The following is a 19489-nucleotide window of genomic DNA, read 5'->3' on the forward strand; positions in this document are numbered from 1 at the left end:
ACAGATGAACTCGCTTGCACCGTTACCTCGAGCTGTCTCGCGTGCGACGGGCCTTAAGCTTAATCGTGCTGCCCTAGGTGCAAAGTCAATCTAGACTTTCTTGGTGTTGGTGGTGACCTCGGGTGGTCATCGACTGGTGGATGCAGACCGGAAGAGAGACAGGATTGGAGTGGTGCACAGTCCCAAGAGGCAGCCAATTCATACAGTGGGGAGATCTTCTGCTCGTCCCTACGGCAGGCACAGGTACCGGCTCAAGAATCACGTCGGAAATGGATGGATGACCCCAGCGTTTTTGGAGCGCGAGAATTGCTGCCCCAGAGTACGTATGTATGGAGCTGCGAGCCCTGTCGGCGCTCGCGGTCAATCGGCACCGTCGTGGGGCCCAGTAGCGGCCATGTACTCGAAACGTTCTGACAGGCGCAGTGAGCGCAGAGTAAGTGAGACGCCGTTCACTTGCTCACTACTAAATCGGTACATCTGCCTCACCTGTGTCGCCCAACTGGAATAGGTCGCGCTGTTTTTGGCGTAGCATCCACCGCGTGTACGGCCAGGCCGCACCTTCCATTGAAATACTCTTCCCACCCTCACTCACGAGCTTTTCTCTCTCTCTCTTCCCTTCTTCTTCTTCACCCACGAATGCTGTGCTTGTAGCGACACCCAACTCTCTTCGTGCGGTGCTCGACACTCCCCCTCTCGCCCTCGCCCCTCTTGTCCATTGTTTTACAGCAGACGAGAAAAAAGCCGACACCAGCAACATACTCACTCTCACTTAATACCGATTTTGCTTGGCCTACCTCACCGCGTCATGGCTGATCCCAAGGCGACCGGCGCTCCTGCGCTGGACACCAACATCGAGTCTGGCGGCTTTGACGAGAAGCGCGCCCACGATGCCCCCCACCACGACTCGACTGCTGCCGCCGAGGGCGGCGCCATTCCCCCGAAGGCTTCCAAGCCTGCCGAGGAAGAGGAGGAAGACGAGGACATGGATGCTCTCATTGAGGACCTCGAGTCTGAAGATGGTCATCAGTTCGAGGAGGAGGACGAGGACGTCAACCCCGGCGGCGGCCGCACCGTCCCCGAGGACATGCTCCAGACCGACTCGCGCGTTGGTCTCACCGAATCTGAGGTCACCGCCCGTCGCAAGAAGTACGGTCTCAACCAGATGAAGGAGGAGAAGGAGAACCTCCTCCTTAAGTTCCTCGGTTTCTTCATTGGTCCTATCCAGTTCGTTATGGAGGTATGTCACTCTTCCGCCATCCACTCTATTCTACCTGTTTGTTTCGCCGCATGGCATTCAGGCAGACATGCACACACACCTTCCCTCGCACAAACCTAAAACACCACACAACAGCGCGTTTGTTGGACGGCCATTGTCGTGTACAGCGGCCAGCCTTACTTGCTGCGTGGTTTTGGTGCGAGATTGCTCTGTGACCCACATGAGCAAATGGTGTATGCCGTTGGCCAATCCATGGGCTGCCTCTTGATTCCTGACGTTCCCTCCGGGTCTCGATGCATCCACCTTTGACGGGCATCGGCACGGGCTTGGCGCTACGTGGTGGATCCGTCGCAGTCGCGCACTTTTTGCTCGCTTCGCGCTCGCATTCACGCGCTGATCGGCATGCCGGTCACATCGGGATCGCTTTTCGCTCATTACTCGCTCATTGTTGTTTATACGAACAGGCTTGGCTGACAATCTCCACTATAGGCTGCCGCTGTCCTTGCTGCCGGTCTCGAGGATTGGGTCGATTTCGGTGTCATTTGCGCTCTGCTCTTGCTCAACGCCTGTGTCGGTTTCTTCCAGGAATACCAGGCCGGCTCCATCGTCGACGAACTCAAGAAGACCCTCGCCCTCAAGGCTGTCGTCCTCCGTGATGGCACACTAAAGGAGATCGAGGCCCCCGAAGTCGTTCCCGGTGATATCCTCCAGGTTGAGGAGGGTACCATCATCCCCGCTGATGGTCGTATCGTCACTGAGGATGCCTTCCTCCAGGTTGACCAGTCTGCCCTGACCGGTGAGTCGCTCGCCGTCGACAAGCACAAGGGTGACAACTGCTTTGCCTCCTCCGCTGTGAAGCGTGGTGAGTGCTTCATCATTATCACCGCCACTGGTGATAATACTTTCGTTGGTCGCGCAGCTGCCCTCGTCTCCCAGTCTGCTGGTGGCACCGGTCACTTTACTGAGGTGCTCAACGGCATCGGTACGATTCTGCTCATCCTCGTCGTCCTCACCCTCCTCGTCGTCTGGGTGGCTTCGTTCTACCGCTCCAACGGCATTGTCAAGATCCTTAAATTTACCCTCGGTATTACTATTGTTGGTGTACCCGTCGGTCTTCCCGCTGTCGTCACCACCACCATGGCTGTCGGTGCCGCCTACCTCGCCAAGAAGCAGGCCATTGTCCAGAAGCTCTCTGCTATCGAGTCCCTCGCTGGTGTCGAGATTCTGTGCTCTGATAAGACCGGTACCCTGACCAAGAACAAGCTCTCCTTGGCTGAGCCCTTCACCGTCGCCGGTGTCGAGCCCGATGACCTCATGCTCACTGCCTGTCTCGCTGCCTCGCGCAAGAAGAAGGGTATTGACGCCATCGACAAGGCCTTCCTCAAGTCCCTCAAGTTCTACCCCCGCGCCAAGTCAGTCCTGTCCAAGTACCAGGTTCTCGAGTTCCACCCCTTCGACCCTGTCTCCAAAAAGGTCCAGGCCGTTGTCCAGTCTCCCCAGGGCGAGCGCATCGTCTGCGTCAAGGGTGCTCCTCTGTTCGTTCTCAAGACCGTCGAGGAGGACCACCCTATCCCCGAGGACGTTGACAAGGCCTACAAGAACTGTGTCGCCGAGTTCGCTACCCGTGGTTTCCGTTCGCTCGGTGTCGCCCGTAAGCGTGGTGAGGGTGCCTGGGAGATTCTCGGTATCATGCCCTGCCTCGACCCTCCCCGTCACGACACTGCTCGCACTATCAACGAGGCCAAGAAGCTCGGTCTCTCCATCAAGATGCTCACTGGTGACGCTGTCGGCATTGCCCGTGAAACTTCCCGCCAACTCGGTCTCGGTACCAACGTCTATAACGCTGAGCGCCTTGGTCTCGGTGGTGGTGGTGACATGCCCGGTTCCGAGGTCTACGATTTCGTCGAGGCTGCCGATGGTTTCGCCGAGGTCTTCCCCCAGCACAAGTACTCTGTCGTCGAGATCCTGCAGCAGCGTGGCTACCTGGTTGCTATGACTGGTGACGGTGTCAACGATGCTCCCTCGCTGAAGAAGGCCGATACTGGTATTGCCGTCGAGGGTTCGTCCGACGCTGCCCGCTCCGCTGCCGATATCGTCTTCCTTGCCCCTGGTCTCGGTGCCATCATTGATGCCCTCAAGACTTCCCGCCAAATCTTCCACCGCATGTACTCGTATGTCGTCTACCGTATCGCCCTGTCGCTGCACATGGAGATCTTCCTCGGCCTCTGGATCGCCATCCTCGACCGCTCCCTCAACCTCAACCTCATTGTCTTTATCGCCATTTTCGCCGATATCGCCACCCTGGCCATTGCCTACGACAACGCTCCCTTCTCGCAGACTCCCGTCAAGTGGAACCTGCCCAAGCTCTGGGGCATGTCCGTTCTGCTCGGCTTGGTCCTGGCCGTTGGTTCCTGGATCTGCTTGACCACCCTCTACGTTGGTGGCGAGAACGCCGGTATCACTCAGAACCGTGGTGACATTGACATGGTTCTCTTCCTCGAGATCTCCCTCACCGAGAATTGGCTGATCTTCATCACCCGTGCCAACGGTCCCTTCTGGTCCTCCATCCCCTCGTGGCAACTCACCGGCGCCATTCTGGCCGTCGACATCCTCGCCACCCTCTTCGCTGTCTTCGGTTGGTTCCGTGGCTACCGTCACCGTGTCAACATTGTCGGTGTGGTCCGTATCTGGATCTTCTCCTTCGGTGTCTTCGCCATCATGGGTGGTCTCTACTACTTCATGCAGGGATCCACAGGCTTCGACAACCTCATGCACGGCAAGTCGCCCAAGCGCAACCAGAAGCAGCGCTCGCTTGAGGACTTTGGTATGTACCCCTATTTTTCCGTCCTGCATCTGCATCCACTAACATGCCCCAGTCGTCTCTCTCCAGCGCGTCTCGACCCAGCACGAGAAGGCCCAATAGATGGCGCTATACCCTCTCGTGCCGATCACCGGTCGTTTTCCTTTCATTTTGTCCAAATTTTGCATCGTAAAGAATCGTACATTTGGGTGGGAAGCGTCAGGAGTGCCTGAGGTGTAGACGCTTGTCATTTCATCCATGTCTTAGGCCACAGAGACAATTAATTCAATACAAAGAGAAAATAATAATAAACCTGACGTGTCTGGTGATGTTTGCAACATGTGTTGAATACCTGAACGAAAGATGCTGCAGAGTCAGATGGCTGCCGTGGGTGGTATGGGTACTTGGTAGTTGATACAAGCTCCTCATGTCGTCGTCACGTGATAGGCTTGTGTGACTTCAAGGTCGATGAAATAAATCTTGTCGCGCACAACTATTCATTCACTTCAATCTCCTTTGCTCGAATTGACATCCATTTACGGGCTCCAAGAGCGGATAGTGCAACCTCCTAGCTACAGACAATTGTATTCCTGACTGTTTCTGAGGTGTCCGACAGAATGCCCATGCAAATACCAGGGTACTACTTTGGTCAGTCGCGATCCTCTTGATTGTTTTGCCCTTCTCTAACCAGGACATAGATCCCGAGAAGAAAAAGTACTTTAAGATTGAAAAGAACCATACGGCACCCAGCTCCGCGGCATGGTCGACTGACGCTGTCAAGCGACGCAAGACGCAAGACCAGATCTCTAAGGCCGCCAGGAGGCGCACCCACGAAACGAGGCGGAATGTGCAGCGATGTCTATACTTTGAGAATCCCCTCTACGGCGTGTTGGAGAGGGAACTGAGTGGGCCACATGGATCCAGGGCACGAGACGTGCGCGCAGGTGTGTGGGCTGGTGAGTTGGACGTATCCAGGAAGACGACGTTTGGCCGCGAGCGAGGGGACGGCGCAGGCGTGGAGTCCTTTTGCGTTGCTGGGCCTGTGGGGAAGAGGGTACTTTATGCGTGTGAGTTCGATCGTTGAGATGGAGGGAGAGTGAGATCTGTGGGCTGATGCAACATAGCAACCTTGGAGACGGAACTTGCGGGCGTGCATGTCGATGGACGACACCAAGCACGGTTACGGAGAGAACAAGTGCCAACGCCGGGTGTGTCCAAGGTTCGGTATCACGAGGCCTCGGGGCGGATGCTGGTCGCCCCCGCAACGGGGATGGATCAGTGTTCGCTGACGACGTTTGTGCCGTCGAGAGATGCCAGGGGGAACTGGCTACCAGGGGAGAGTGAGTGGTTTCCTCTTTTGGGAGTGCCTCAGCAGACTTGACTGACAATGCGTTAGCGCCTTCCTACCAGCAGCTCTCGATGCGGCATCGGGTGTTGAGCGAGTGGTGCACCAATGCTTTGCTGCCGTCTTCCTTAGACGGTACGCTTGCCTTCCTCGGCACGAACCAAGGAGTCGTACAGGTTTTCGTGCAAGACAGCATGCGCATCCTGTCGGGTAAAGAAGGAGAGCAGGGGCCGCCCACAGACGTATACGCCGTGGATGCCCAGAAAGAACAACCAAACATTGTGTTCGCTGGCGGACGCAAGGCCAAGCTGTGGATGACGGACCTGCGCGAGGGCGGATGGAAGGGTATACGGATGCCGAGTGCGGTGGCCAAGGTGTGCAGCCTGAACGAGCATCAAGTCTTGGTGTCGGGGCTTGAGTCAACCCTGGCGGTGTATGACCTCCGCTTTAGCAGGCGAGACTGGCCTCTGGTACGGATGGAGGATTTTAGGAATGAGGTGCACCTGGACGTGGGCATGGACGTCTCGACGGAGCTGGGCGTGGTCGCTGCGTCGCATGGCGCGGGCCTCGGGCTGTACTCGTTGGCCAGCGGCAAGAGGGTGAAGTGTCCTGCGCTCGACAACGTGACACTCCGCGCGAAAGAGATTGCGTTTCACGGCGATGAGCTCTGGCTCGGGATGGGCATGGCCGCTCGGTCCTACGCGTACAGTAGTAAGTAGTCTTCGTGGTCCAGGGAACGAAACTTAATCAAGATCATGCGCCAGCCAAGCATCAACCAACCAATGTTTTTCAGTTGAAATGTACATCCGGAACGCCGACTGCCCACCCCGTATTTACGATATAGACCCCTTTTCCCTTTTCCCTTTTCCCTCGACCGTGCCCAGCCGCGTGGGGATATGTACAGTGAATCATTACAAGTCTGCCCCCCCAACCTTCCTCTTCACAGGCGCGTCTTCGCCCCTTTGACCGAGTAGTCAATCCTGCACGTCTCGATCAACCCCGGGAACGCCTTGGCAAACGGCTCTCCCAGCGACCAGTTGTCCAGATTCCTCAGATGGCGCTCGAACACAGGGTTGACCATGAGTTCCTCGCTGTCGGGGTTCTGTAGGAGAGTGTCCGTCTCCTCGTATCCCCAACCGACGCGTATCGTGGTCGTGAAGGGGATAAAGAAATTTTCAAAGTGATAGTCGTGGGGCGTGTACACCTTGGCCAGCTTCTCTCGCATGGCCGGCCAGGGCAGGTGATCGATCCACGCGGGATGCGCGTACTGAAGCTGCGCAGGCTGTGGCCGGACCCAGGGCGGGAGGCGGTCAAAGTTCTCCTGCGTCGGCGAGATCTGCCACCGCATGAGGAGGAACATGATGTAGAGGACACCGACTCTTTCGGGCAACGTGGATATGTCGGGGAACGTGGAGAGTATGTCCGTGAAGACTTTTGAAAGGGGGTGGGACATTGCGCTGTGTGCCGGGTTGAGCAAGGACGAGACGGACGGGTAGCGAGGGCCGACGACCTCTTGAGCAGGCAACCCCTCGGCTGCCCTCTGTCTCCGTTCCCCCAAGAAGTCGAGCAGGATCGAGTCGAGCGGGCACGTAGGTCCGCAATTCTTGATCTGCATCGCCCACGGCGGCGTCAGTGCCCTTGGAGAAGCGTCACTCACCGCTGGTCGATGCGCATGCGTTGTGCTCGTCGATGGTGCGCCGACGCTCGACTCCCTCGACTTGGACGGTTCCCAGAGCTGGGTGCCGGCACTCGCGCCTCGTCCTCGGAGGGCCTGGTCATTCCGCACGTCCGTCCAGTCGTGCTTCATGGGGATATGCTGCCACCGCGCCGTGTCCTGCGCCCCGTTCACGCCCGTCTGGATCTTGGGCGGCCGTTGGTTCTGACCCAGGAGGAAGTCGAGTCCTAGCCGTTCGGGCCCCATGTCCAGGCCATGGCGCATGTCGTGCCTCTGCTGCTGTAGTTGCATCTTGGCCTGCTCGCTCTGGTGCGCCTGCGTCTGCCACGAGTGAAGCTCTGCGCTGCCAGACGATGTCGTGCTCGCTGGCGTGGTGGCATGCACGGGCCCGGACGGAGGGGCCGGCGAGGCATACGGACGTGGGAGATCTGGCGTTCCGACGATACCTTGGAGATCGAGGGCGATGCTGCGCAGGCGGGCCTTCATATCGGCATTCTCCTTCTCGACGGCCTCCTTGGCTCTCTTCATGGCCATGAGCTCCTGGTATGGCTGCTGACTCTGCAGCTCCTGAATCTGCCGTTCAAGGGTCTCAATCTGCTCCTTTGTCCTGCGCCTGATATTCCGCTGGGCCTCACGGTCTGTGCTTGCATGTCAGTCCAGTCCATTTGCTCAGTATGTGAGCGGAGGGCCACTCACCATTTTCCCTCTTCTTGGCCAACTGCTCCGGCGTCAGATTGGCCACGCCACGACTCCCCGCGCCGGCCGTGGTCTTCTTCTTCTTGCTGGCGGCATCGCCAGAGGGAGGGGGTGAATGATCACGCTTGCTGCTGACGACCGAATCACCGCCTGGACTGGGCTCGGCCAGCACATCCTCGGGCCCCGGGGCCATGACCTGCCTGCCCTTGCTTGCCCTTTGTTTTTCCGGGGATGACAGATAGGAGATATGAGATAACGACAGAGCAGGCAGGGTACGGTCCACGGATACTCCAGCCGCGACGCCGGTAGGCTGGTTCTTGTGGGTGGGAACCCACTCTGCTTCCGACAGAGATCAACAGCGGCCCAGCGGGTACGTTTCTCAATCTCAATTGACTACGACCGCACTAGTGGTCTGCGCCTATCTCACGCGACGCTCACAGCGCTCGAGGGGGAAACGCCCCCGATTGCCAATCAACGCCCTCGCGTCAGCAGCAAAAGGATGCAACGTCCCGGGGTAGGGTGGCCCAGGTGCGCGCGCAGGCAGGCAGGCAGGCAGGCAGGCAGATACAATAATAGGCCCAAGCAAGCGACTGGAGGCTTCGAGTGGGACGGACGTCGTTCAAGGGGACAGGCCAGGGCAGGACAGAAGAGTGGGAAAAATCAAGGTGGACGCGCTCGCGCGCGCACAGAATGATTCAGAGCATTTGGGTCGCAACAGGGAGGACCGAGTCATGAGCGGGGGGGAGGGGGGTGAGGGAGGCTGGGGTCCGTGCGGCCTACTTGTTGCCTGGGCCTGGGCCCTGGGCCCTTCGCACCTGCCCGCCGTTTCCGTCGGGACAACAGGTCACATGACTGCCTGATTGACTGACAGTATCCGTACATTGATTGACATTGACATCAAGACACAGAGCAAGATTTGGATTGAGCTGCATCACTTCAAGTGTCGTCTACATATGCTCGTGTCCGTCTTTCATGATTCCAATGTCCATCGAGACTGGACTGCAGTCCGCCTCCTTTCTTCCCACGCCATGTCTCACGGGATATCAACAGCCGACGCCCGCGCCAGTGCCTCGTGCAGGTGCGGCGGGAACCTGTACTTGAGCTGGCTCGTGTACGTCGTCAGGTCAAGCGTGATCTGCCGCAGCTGCTCGAGAATCTGCCGCTTGGTGCCCTCGTTCCCGCTGTACTGCCCGTCCCGGGAGAGCGACGCGCGCTGGCGGGTGCAGCACGCAATCGTCCAGAGCAGCAGGTTGGGCACGTTGATCGCCACCGGCTGCGGCAGGCCGGTGAACTTGGCGGCGTAGGCGCGGATGGCGCTCGGGTCGCCCCGGGCCTGGAGAGGGAGGATCTCAAGTTCGCGGATCGCCTGTGTTGTCCGTGTTAGTCCTCTGCTGCGGTCGATCAAGGGGAAACGAGAAGGGAACTCACATCCAGACAGTTGGCCCACTGTCCATGCTCCATGCCCGTCTTGATTGTGCTCATCCGCAGGAGCACGTGGCACGCCTCCCTCGTCGGGCCCATGATCCTGTTCGAGTACATGGCATCCTGATCGTAGATTTGCATCATCGTCCTCGCCAGCTCGACAGGGTCGTCAATGGCCGCGAGGCTCAGGCTGCTGCCGGGTGGTGCCTCGGCGTCGCCCACGGCGCGTGGCTTGACGGGCATGAGGCGCATGGGATCCTCGCCAATCTCCTGCGCAATCGCCTCGCTCAGGGCACGACTGACAATGGCCACGACGGTATCGTATTCGCCCGCAAGGTGGTAGAGCAGCACTGCGTCCGTCGTCCGGCCATTCTCGTCCGCAAAGCTGGCCGCCTGCAGCGTGACCGTGTTGACAAACTGCTCCTCACCGTCAATGTCGATGAGTCGCCCCCGTTCCTCAATGACGCCGCGGATGCGGCGACCGTCTGGTCGAATGTCGGCAATGAGCCTGCTGTACTCCCTCGTCTCGAGGACGAGCTCCCGCAACGATTCGTGGCAGAGCTCCGAGTGGCGTCGCCCCGCCTCACCGCCGAGATCGCTGTTGAGGCAGATGAGCGTGAGGTAGTCCACCGCAGAGACCACGTCGGCGGCCCGGAAGTCACGCGTGTAGTACCCGAGCATCCGCCCAAAGTTGATCTGCGGCAGGCTCTTGGTGCTGTACGTCCTCAAGTCGTTGGACTCGGACATGGCATCGCTGGAGCGCAGCAGTCCATAGAACGCCAGCGCGAGACCAAAGTGGACCGCGTCCACGTACGAGAAGAGGTACAGGTAGGCGACCGCATCCTCAAACAGGCCGCAGAGCAGCTGGAGGTAAAAGTACATGCCAAAGCTGCCGTTGTTGTTCTCGCCAGGCCCCTTGGGGAAGTGCTTCTGGCCAATCTCGCGAATCGTCGTCTGCACCTCGGCCAGACCGTACGACTCGCCCGCCATCTCAATGGTCTTGTCCGTCTCGCGCGCCAGGTTGAACTGCAGCCAGATCCAGTCGTTGATGTCCGTGTTCAGACCGTCGAGGTTGCGGTCGCTCAGGTCGACACGGCCGACCACCTTGTAGCACGCCAGCCGGAAGGGATCCACCATGTCCTTGTTCTTGAGCAGGTTGGCGTAGTGCTTCGCGCAGTCCACCGACGCCTTCTTGCTGCTGAGTCGCCTGTCGGCACTCGTGGCGTAGCTGGCCACGAACAGCGGGAACCCTAGGTCTAGGCTCTTAAACATCTCCCAATTGTTCCTAAAGTACTCGGACGCTTGTTGGACGTGGCCGGAGCGGAGGAGGTAGAACGCCACCGCCCAGACGTACTCTCGCTCCATGTGGCCCCCTTCTTGCTTGACCTCCATGGAGGTGGGCTCGACGCCGTCCGGCACCAGGTCCTTTCTCGCCGCCCGGAGACGAACGTACGCCTTGATCTTGCTGGTGATGGTGGGCATACCCCCCAGCTTTGCCTCATGCGGGTGCTTTGCAATGAGAGCCTCCACCTCGCGCAGGAATTGCGTCTCCAAGAACCGATTGGCGCCCTTGAGAACCTGCTTCCTCATGTTGACCGCGTTTTGCGAGTTGGTGTCGGGGTCCAGGTACCGCTCCGCGTACTGGCGCTCCTTGGCCGTGGTGTTGTTCACAAACGTCACCGCGTCGGGGATCTCGTTGACAATCTCCGCCATGGCGAGGTACGCTTCGTGGACGTGCGCAGCATGCGACTCGGTGGACTTCCTCGTCACGTCGGCCAGCTCCGCCAGGATGGGGTATGGTCGATCCGAGAGACGACAGGCGTTGAGGTTGCGCACCTTCTCGGCGAGCTTCGCCTGCTTGTCACGGGTGGCCCGATCGTCCATGGCCCGGGTGGCCGAAGGACCTGCGTCAGCGACAGATCTCTCCACGTCGGCAAAGCCAGCCGTATGCGTTCCAACCCGGCTGGGGGCGCCGATGACGGAGCGTGCAGCCGACTTGCCAAACATGCTGCTCCTCCCGGCCTTGGACATACCGCCGGGACCCTTGCTACGCCGGGACGACCGTCCGAAGCCGGCCTGTGACTCGCGGCTGGCGCCACTGTCCTCCCGTGGCGTGATCCCAAAGTGTTCGTAGATGCGCTTCCTCTGCGCATCCCACTCCATCGTCACGTTATCCTCGAGAAAGTTGTCAAAGTCCCTGGCGGAGCGCTCGAGCCCGTCGGCGATCATGTCCAGCGTGGTCTTGGTCTGCAGATTCGAGAGGTATGTGTCGACGTCGACCTCACTCGGCGCGTGAGCGACACGATCCACCGGCGCGCCACTCTTGACATTCAGCCCGCTAAGGGCGGCGCGAGGGTCGACGCCCGAGCCGGCGAGCAGATAGTGCGCCTTGCCGTCGAGGGTTCGCTCGCTCGGTTTCGACTGGAGTTTGCGCAGGCGATGACGCAGGTCACCCAGGCCGAGCTCGAGGCTGGGGAGGTCCTCCATATTGCTCTTGCCCTCACCACCTGCCTTCTGGCTCTTGGCGAGGAGGCTGTCAAAGTAGGCACCCGCAGGCTGCGGCTCACCACCACCCGATACCATTGTCGAAGCGCGGAGGCCATTGGACGGCTGCTGGGACTGGTTGAGGCTTGAGAAGTTGTTGTTCTGGTTGCTCGGTTGCGCCATGGAGGAGCCCAAGGTGGTGTTATTATTTGTCGAAGCGCCAAAGAGGCTCGTCGTCGGCTGTGATGATGGTTGTTGTTGGGTTTGTGTCGATTGACCAAAGAGACTGGGTGTCTGTGGGTTTTGCGCAGTCTGACCAAACAGACTGGTCGAGCCTTGGTTCTGGTTCTGGTTCTGGCTCTGCGAATTCAGAAAGTTGGAGCGTGGAAGCCCAGTGTTAGCCTGCGTATTGACCTGCGTCTGATTCTGACTGGATCCAAAGAGGCTTCCTCCAGTGCTGCTTGCTGGCGCTGTATTACCCGTGGCATTGCCGCCAAAGAGACCACCACCGCCAGTGGCCGGTTTGTTCTGGTTGGCACCGCCAAAGAGACCTCCTCCTCCGGAATTGGACGTCGAGCCGAACATGACGAGCGACTTTTCGTTTCGTCGAGGAGACGTCGATGGAAGGAAGGTGAAAGCGAGCAATGGCAGGCGTCGCGGTCGCGATCAAATGTTCAATGGAGCGCGTTTGCTGAAAGCTCTGGATTGGAAATTTGGAGGTGGTTTGTTTGCTAGAGCAGCTCTGGCCAATCACAACGGGGCACTGCACTCACGTCCCAGCAACCAAAGAACGTCCTCAGTCAACGGCTTTTTTTGTTTGCTTTTTGGATCACTTCTTCTCAAATCACTCATTCTTAGGCCCATGAACCTTACTTTGTCCTCATTTCTGTCAAATTCTCAATCGTCATCATGTATTACATTATATATCTTTTACGCTCTGTCCCGCCACATCACTCAGCTGAAGGCGCCTCGACCTCCCAGCTATCGACAGCCTTGTCAACCTTGCTGCGGAAGGCCTGCTGGCTGTTGCACAGCTCGAGGAAGACCTCATACTTGGCATCAAAAAGAGCCTTCTCCTTCTTGTTCCGACCGGGCTCGACGACGCGACCGGTCTTGCTCATGCGATCCATGATGCTCCACAGCGTCTCGGACTCAGCACCAGGCACGCTCAGGGCCCAGGCGTGACTCGCCGCCTTGGCACCGAGCATGGCCGCGCCGTGGACGACGGCGGCGTGGACGTAGCGAGGAATCAGGACGGGCATCTGGCAAATGGTGGAGATGAGATCCATCAGGATGGGGTTCTGGCATTGCGAGCCCGACATGAAGATGGACGAGATCTGGTGGCCGGCCTTGTTCATCTGCTCAATGATCTGGCGCGTCTGCATGGCGATAAACTCCATGGTGGCATAGTACCACATGGCCATGTTGTCGGTGCTCTTGTCGCTGTCGATGCCGATCATGGCGCCACGCATGCTTGCGTCCGAGATGGGGGAGCGGTTGCCCCAAAAGTCACCGTAGAAGAAGTAGTGGCGTGCCATGTACGAGATGGTAGGCGCGCCCCTCTGCTCGCGCATGTACTCGAGGTGGGAGTTCATAAAATCGTAGATGTGCTTGTCCTCGGCGCGCGCGAGGGCGAGGGTCTCGCTGTAGGCTGGGTGGATGTCGAGCACGTGGCGCAGCAGTTCACCCGTCGCCGACTGACCTCCCTCGGCCATCCAGAACTCGGGCAGAACCACATCTCGGTAAGGGCCCCAGACACCGGGGACAAACACGGGGTTCCTCGACATGGCCAAGTGGCAGGTGGAGGTGCCAGCAACGGCTGCCAGGCGCGAGAATGCCTGGGAGACATCGTTGTGGGGTTGATCAGGGTTGAGCTCATCGCCGGTCAGCTTGACCTTGGCGCCAACAGTACCGACCCATCCAGCATAGGCGTCAATGACGCCACTGCCCACGGGGATGCCCACGGGCAAACCGAGTTGGAGAGCAGCAGTGCGGCACAGCCCGCCAATATGGTCACCAGCACTGGCATACTTGCCGTTCTATGAGATGAAAGTCAGCATGATCATCTGGGTTGGACGAGAGCCCTGACGCAACATACCACGCCGTGCACACCACCCATGCGCTTAAAGTTGTCCTGGGCCAAGTCGCCCAGACCAATCTCCTCGAAAAAGTCCTCCTGCCAGCCCTTCTCACTGCCCTCGACGCCGACGGGCACGTACCCTTGCTTGCAGACGGTGCTGCAGAAGCTGCGCACCTCGTTGCCGGTGGCCAGGTGGGTCAGCGCATCCGTCAAGTCGTAGAACTTGCACTTCTCAAAGAGCTCGGGGGGCATGTTGTTCTTCAGCCACAGGGCCTTGGGGATCTCCATCTCAATGCTCATCTTGCCGCCGACGTACTTGAGCAGCTTGTGGTTGGTGGCGTTGATCTTGTCCGTCTCCTCCTCGGGGCGGTGGTCGAGCCAAAGGATGACGTTGCGATCCTCGCCATCGTTCCAGAAATCGGGCCCCGTCACGGTGACAGGCTCGTCAGTGTCTGTGTGGAAAACGGCGAGTGAGCAGGTAGCATCGAAGCCGATGCCCTTGATCGAGTCCGGGTCAATGGCCGCCTCGCCCACGACGCGTCGGACGCACTGACAAATGCAGTGCCAGATGTCTGTGGTGGACTGTTCGTAGTAACCGACTTCGGGCTTCCAGAGCTTGATGTCCTCGGCAGCCAGGGCCTTGATGTCGCCAGCCTCGTCAATGATGCAAGCGCGGGCTGAGCCGGTACCGACGTCGATACCGATGTAGTGGTCGAGGACATTGGGCGGCCTATCCATTGGAGCCATTGGTTAGTACACAGGCACCTTTGAAGCAATGAGCGCGCTGGGGGGGTTGTGAAGAGGGACACTCACTCCAATGGCTTGATGGGCTTGTTATACTCGTACATGCTGCCCTGGCGGCGAGGCGTCCGGACACCACCGGTCTCGTACTGGCTGCCCTGACGACGCGGCGTCCGGACGCCGGGCGAGTCGATCTGGCTGCCCTGGCGGCGAGGAGTAGGAACTCCGGAGGACATGTTGAAGATGGGGGTATTGCGTAAGAAAGGCTGTTGACAGTCTGTGGTCCGTGGAGGGACAGCGGTCTCTTGGTCCGTGGGAAATGATAAGACAGAAGCAAGAGGGTGGTGTGCGTGCGTAGAAGATGGGATGGGCTGTAGTACGTTGAGGAGCAGGAGATTCGAGCTGGACATTCCAAGTCGATGGAGGACAGGACTGGAAGCAGTCTGGAGGCAACAAAGGTGACCAGCCAACCCCCACTTCCGCATCATACCCCACCACTAAGGTATCTTCTTACCCACCATTGCCTTTGCTGGCTCCAGGGCCCGGGGGGCTGCGTGCAGGGCGCGCGATCCCCTATACCCCACCGTTTCCCCCCCTCCACTCGATGTCTGTCTCCCACCGTCTCCGGACAGATGTTGTCGAAAGCTCAGCAACTTGCTGAGCGCAGGGACCAGAAAGATGGCCAAACGATCGCTTCGTGGTCTTCTTTGATCCAACTGCCCGGCTTTTCCTTTGGTATATGCATGCCCCCCCATGTCGATGCAGGCCGGCCGTTGGCGAGCCATTCTCGCCCCGTGCTCGCCACAGCGTCCAGATGTCGACTCCGCCGTTGCTCCCATGCATACATCGCAGCAAAGAGCTGCACTGCTGCCGTGGACACAACTCAGCATGTCTGAATCTGTGCTAACGTCGAGGTTGTGTCTTACATCCAGTCTGTTGGAGCTTGGACCTTCATCATCGATATGGTCAGGTTTGGCCGTCTGCATGGCGCGCGGGGACGCGCCCTCCAGTCCCCGAGAATCCCAAGACCTGAAAACAGGCTACACCCACTGGCCATCAGGCCTCAGATACGAATATCAATGACACATGCGCGGTTCGGTACGCTCGCGTAGTCGAGTGGGTTGGCTGACACCACCCGTCGCATAATTCAAATCGCAGTCACCACCTCTGCATGCTGCTCGGATCAGACCGAGCAGGCTCGTGGAAAAGTGGCGAGCTGTGTGGCCCCGCCCAGAGGTCCGCGGGGGCAAAGCTCCCCGCTGCCAGGTCGCAGGGGTAGTGCGGAGTACGGAGCAGCGTCCTGTCCACTTGCTGCTTGACCAGAACTTGCCATCTACCGTGTCCAACGGTCGGCAAGTGACTTCGCGGCAGTGATCATGGTCTGTGCAACTGGTAATGAATTTACCTCCATCGATATAGCGAACACTGGCATGAAGAAAGAGCTCCAGTCGCTCCTGCCTCGGAGGGAGATGGCCGTTCGGATGACGGACACTAAACCAGAACAAAGCTTCACCTCTGGAAACGCCCGAAACCACACCGCCGGCCATCTCGCGATCTTTTCTCGACGCCACCATGTCCACCCAATACGTAGCACAATGTACAGCAGACCACACAAGCTACCAGTCCTTCCAGTCTTTGCAAAAGAGAAACCCGAAAATAAATTAGAAATTAAAAAAATAAAAATTAAGGGATAAAACCTCCGCATCGCGCTGCTGCCTGTCCCGTGGGGGGTCTCGACCAGGGCAGAACTCGACATTCCACAACCTTCACCACCACCACCAATTTGTTGGGAGTATCAAACGTTCACCGTTTTCAATATGCATGCATGCATCGTAATTCATTTCATCAATTGACTGGCTCGCTTGCTTGGTACAAGTGGCAAAACTGGACAGACCGCCCTTTCGCCACCACGACACCATCACCGTAAACACCAATTCCCATGGTGAGGAAAGGGAAGAGAGGATTCCCCATTATGACAAGAAGAACATTGAGGGAGACCCTTGTGACCACGCGCCGTCATCAGTTGTCCACCCTGTCATCGTCGTCGTCGCCCGTCTGGCCCTCGACGAGAATGACGACTGTCAACGTCGCGGCATACGCCTCACGAATGGCGCACGACATGCTGTTTTTACGTTAGCTTCACTTTCTCCCCCAAGACTTTTGCGCAAAACTCACCACGTCCGCCGTACGTCCGCCACAACCGCACTGAGCCCCCAGTGGGCACACCATGCCCTCGCCAGGACCTCATTGTCCTGGACGCCCAGGGCCTGCACAGCGAGCACCTTCTCCTCGTCCTCGATGCTGCGCTTCGCGGCGTTGGGTCTGTACACGCCGCCCCAGTCCTGTATCTCCATAATGTCCTCCACAAAGATCTTGTGATATGCATAGTCGAAGAAGAGAGGGTGCGGACCATCACTGCAGGGACAGGCCGACACAAAGGAGACGTCGAACATGAGCCGCAGAGGCCAGGACGTACCGTCAATCGCAAACTGGAGCGTCGCGTCGAACGTCCGAGGGCCATTCATTCGCTCGCCCTCCCCGACCGCGGTCGCCGCCGCGCGCAGACCCAGGGTTTCGATGCGCACAATGTCAACGTCCTCCGCATCCACGCGGTCCAGCTGGAATTCCTGGACAGGGTACACCTCGGCCTCTGGACCGAGTGGTTCGGAGCGCTCCTGCATGCTCTCGATATCTTCCACCCGCGGCCTCTGGCGTGGTTTCCTCGTGCGGATACGCGCAATCTGGGAGCGCGCAAGGTCAGGCGTTGGTCGTGCTGGGCCGACCCATCCCGCGAGGGAGTGACACGTGGGCGCGAGGACTTTGCCGACGATGCAGCTCGCTGACCAGTACGTGTAGCTACTGCGGTACTGAAACCCGCAGTTCGGATGCGTGTGCGTGAGCAGAGCGAGCTCGTCCGTGGCGGGATCCGGGTCCAGGTCGAGGAGCGTGTTCATGATCAAGAAGGGAAAGGTGGGCTAGGCACGTCAGTTTCACCTGTTTGCAAGGAAGACCGCAAGACCTACGCCTGGCATGACAAGACCGCTAAAGAAGGCATATGCGTCCGAGCTGATGTCGTCGAGGGCGAATTCCTTGTCCTTCCTCCTCAACGTCTCTAGGGTCTCGTGCAGATTGGGCCACTTCATCGTCTGCGCGAACCGTTTCAGCAGCCTGACCTGCCGTTTCTTCAGTTTGTAGCGTAGCTGCACCTCGCCCGGTGTCCTGCCCGCCTGCTCGACACGCACATTCTCCTTCCACCGCCGCGCCAGCGCCAGGTCCCACAGGATGATGGGCGGCATCTGCGCCAGCAGTTTCTCCTTGGCCCACTCGCCGTGCTGGTCGCTCTGGATCCGCATGTCCAGCTCCAAGCTCAGGAGGACCTGGTGGAAGAACTTTCTGTACGTCTCCTCGAATCCTTCCTGCCCGTTGTCGAAGATGTACCGAGTCACGACGTGGTTGCGCGGATTGCTCAGGTCGATCCAGTCCGGGCGCGAGAGGACGAGGATGAGGTCTGTGATCTGTTTATCCAGGGACTTGTGCGGGTGCAGGATGCGGTCCGGGTCGCGGAGTATCCTCCTGTATAAGATCTTGTAGAGTAGGTCTGGGTCGTCGTCTTCCAACCCGGCGCGCAGCTCTCGCAGCCGTTCAAAGATCTTGTGCAGATCCATGGGTCGTGGGTCGATGCCTGAATCTCGCAGTGCAATCGTAGGCGGCAGGGCGCTGGCCACGCACATCCACTGGTTCAAGGTGATGGTGCCGCCCAAGTACCCGTAGTGGAATGCGTAGCTTGGCTGTTCCAGCGTCTCCCACGGAAACTGCGCCTTCTCCTTGCCCTGCAATCGTAGAGACATGAGCTGTGTCATGGAATCGTGGTCGTCCGCGCCATCCCTCCCCGCATCTCGGTTGCCGCTCGTCGTCGTGTACAGGGCGTAGTATTGCTCTGGCATATGCGGTATGGCCCTCTTGTGGCCCTTGAATATCGGCGCACCACGCACTATCCAAGCGGCGGCCTGACGCGGCGTGAGGTCCTCGTGCTCTGGCACGCCCGCGGGCGGCCATGTCGTGAGTGTTGCAGGCGACGGTGTCCGGTGTCCATTCTCGACCGCCGGTCGCTTCCCTCGACTCTTCCTCGAGCGCGGGGCCTCGTTCTCCTGCCTTGGCTCATCCGCCTGGTGTTCGTGCTGTCCGTGCTGTCCGTGCTGTCCGTTCTGTCCGTTCTGTCCGTTCTGCGGCTCCCGCGGCTGTGCGGTCGCACGTCGCGACGGTCCTGCGAGAGTCTCATGCGTAAAAGACCGCCGTCGCTCCCTTCGCGGTGGTGGATCGCTGATCCGTCTGGGCTCCCTCAGCGGCTGCTTTCCTCATCAGCACGCGTCGCTTGGCGCAAAAAAAGAAAGGGAATAAAAGGCTTAGAATTGTGAAGAAAGTAGACCGACTCACCTGCCGTGGGGGCTTGGTGCTCGGCGTGCTCACCCTCCGCAGCAAACCTCCCCAGAAGCTCCTCTTCTTCTCATCGGCGGGTGTGGGTGTCAAGGGCCCAGCAGGCGGTGTCTGGCTCTGCAGAGGCGCCTCCATCTGTACGGCGAGACGGCGAGGCGGGTGTGCCAATCTGATTACTACTTGTCTCTCTTCTCATCAGCAAGCGACGCCCACGACGCCTCCTGGTTTGCTCCGCATCCAAGTTGGTCTGTTCCGACGCAAACAGGTAGAAGGTGATGTGAGGTGCGTGAGGTTGCGAGGTGCTGCTCTGGGATAAAACAGAACTCAGCCACAACCCTCAAAGGCAAGGTGATCAGGTAATGTATGGTAGCACCGAGCTAACTAAGGGCGCGCGCGTCGTAAATAGGATAGTTTCCCTTGCAGTGGGACGAGGCTGCTCTTGGTGACTGTGAGTCTGTGACACCGACTTGTAGGCGGAGCCCTTGGCCCTTGGCGGGGCAATCGAATCAAGGTGAAGAAGACGAGTCGATGATTTGGAGATACCGGTAGCGAACTGTCTGCGCGGTGCGCAATGAGCAGCCTCGGGACTCGACGAT

General features: G+C 58.9%; 4 protein-coding genes across 4 annotated transcripts; 1 reads left to right on the top strand and 3 right to left on the bottom strand.

Moving 5' to 3' along the window:
* Positions 1 to 805: 805 nt before the first annotated feature.
* J7T54_002226 (Plasma membrane ATPase) lies at positions 806 to 6080 on the top strand (the record flags this gene model as incomplete). Its single annotated transcript, XM_051506398.1, has 5 exons — positions 806 to 1237; positions 1706 to 4040; positions 4715 to 5083; positions 5141 to 5356; positions 5413 to 6080. 5 exons carry the CDS (start codon positions 806 to 808, stop codon positions 6078 to 6080), a joined length of 4020 nt encoding a protein of 1339 aa, XP_051362190.1.
* A 221-nt stretch (positions 6081 to 6301) lies between these two features.
* J7T54_002227 (Nucleoporin NIC96) lies at positions 6302 to 12223 on the bottom strand (the record flags this gene model as incomplete). The annotated part of the gene is made up of 4 exons (XM_051506399.1): positions 6302 to 7674; positions 7733 to 7947; positions 8770 to 9098; positions 9161 to 12223. 4 exons carry the CDS (start codon positions 12221 to 12223, stop codon positions 6302 to 6304), a joined length of 4980 nt encoding a protein of 1659 aa, XP_051362191.1.
* A 365-nt stretch (positions 12224 to 12588) lies between these two features.
* J7T54_002228 (putative sugar kinase-like protein) lies at positions 12589 to 14695 on the bottom strand (the record flags this gene model as incomplete). The annotated part of the gene is made up of 3 exons (XM_051506400.1): positions 12589 to 13677; positions 13737 to 14448; positions 14532 to 14695. 3 exons carry the CDS (start codon positions 14693 to 14695, stop codon positions 12589 to 12591), a joined length of 1965 nt encoding a protein of 654 aa, XP_051362192.1.
* A 1783-nt stretch (positions 14696 to 16478) lies between these two features.
* J7T54_002229 (uncharacterized protein) lies at positions 16479 to 19028 on the bottom strand (the record flags this gene model as incomplete). Its single annotated transcript, XM_051506401.1, has 4 exons — positions 16479 to 16581; positions 16635 to 17434; positions 17483 to 18805; positions 18894 to 19028. 4 exons carry the CDS (start codon positions 19026 to 19028, stop codon positions 16479 to 16481), a joined length of 2361 nt encoding a protein of 786 aa, XP_051362193.1.
* Positions 19029 to 19489: the final 461 nt, after the last annotated feature.

Source organism: Emericellopsis cladophorae (assembly GCF_022114955.1).
Source record: "Emericellopsis cladophorae strain MUM 19.33 chromosome Unknown NODE_22_length_311439_cov_122_237611, whole genome shotgun sequence".
Taxonomy (NCBI): Eukaryota; Fungi; Ascomycota; class Sordariomycetes; order Hypocreales; family Bionectriaceae; genus Emericellopsis; species Emericellopsis cladophorae.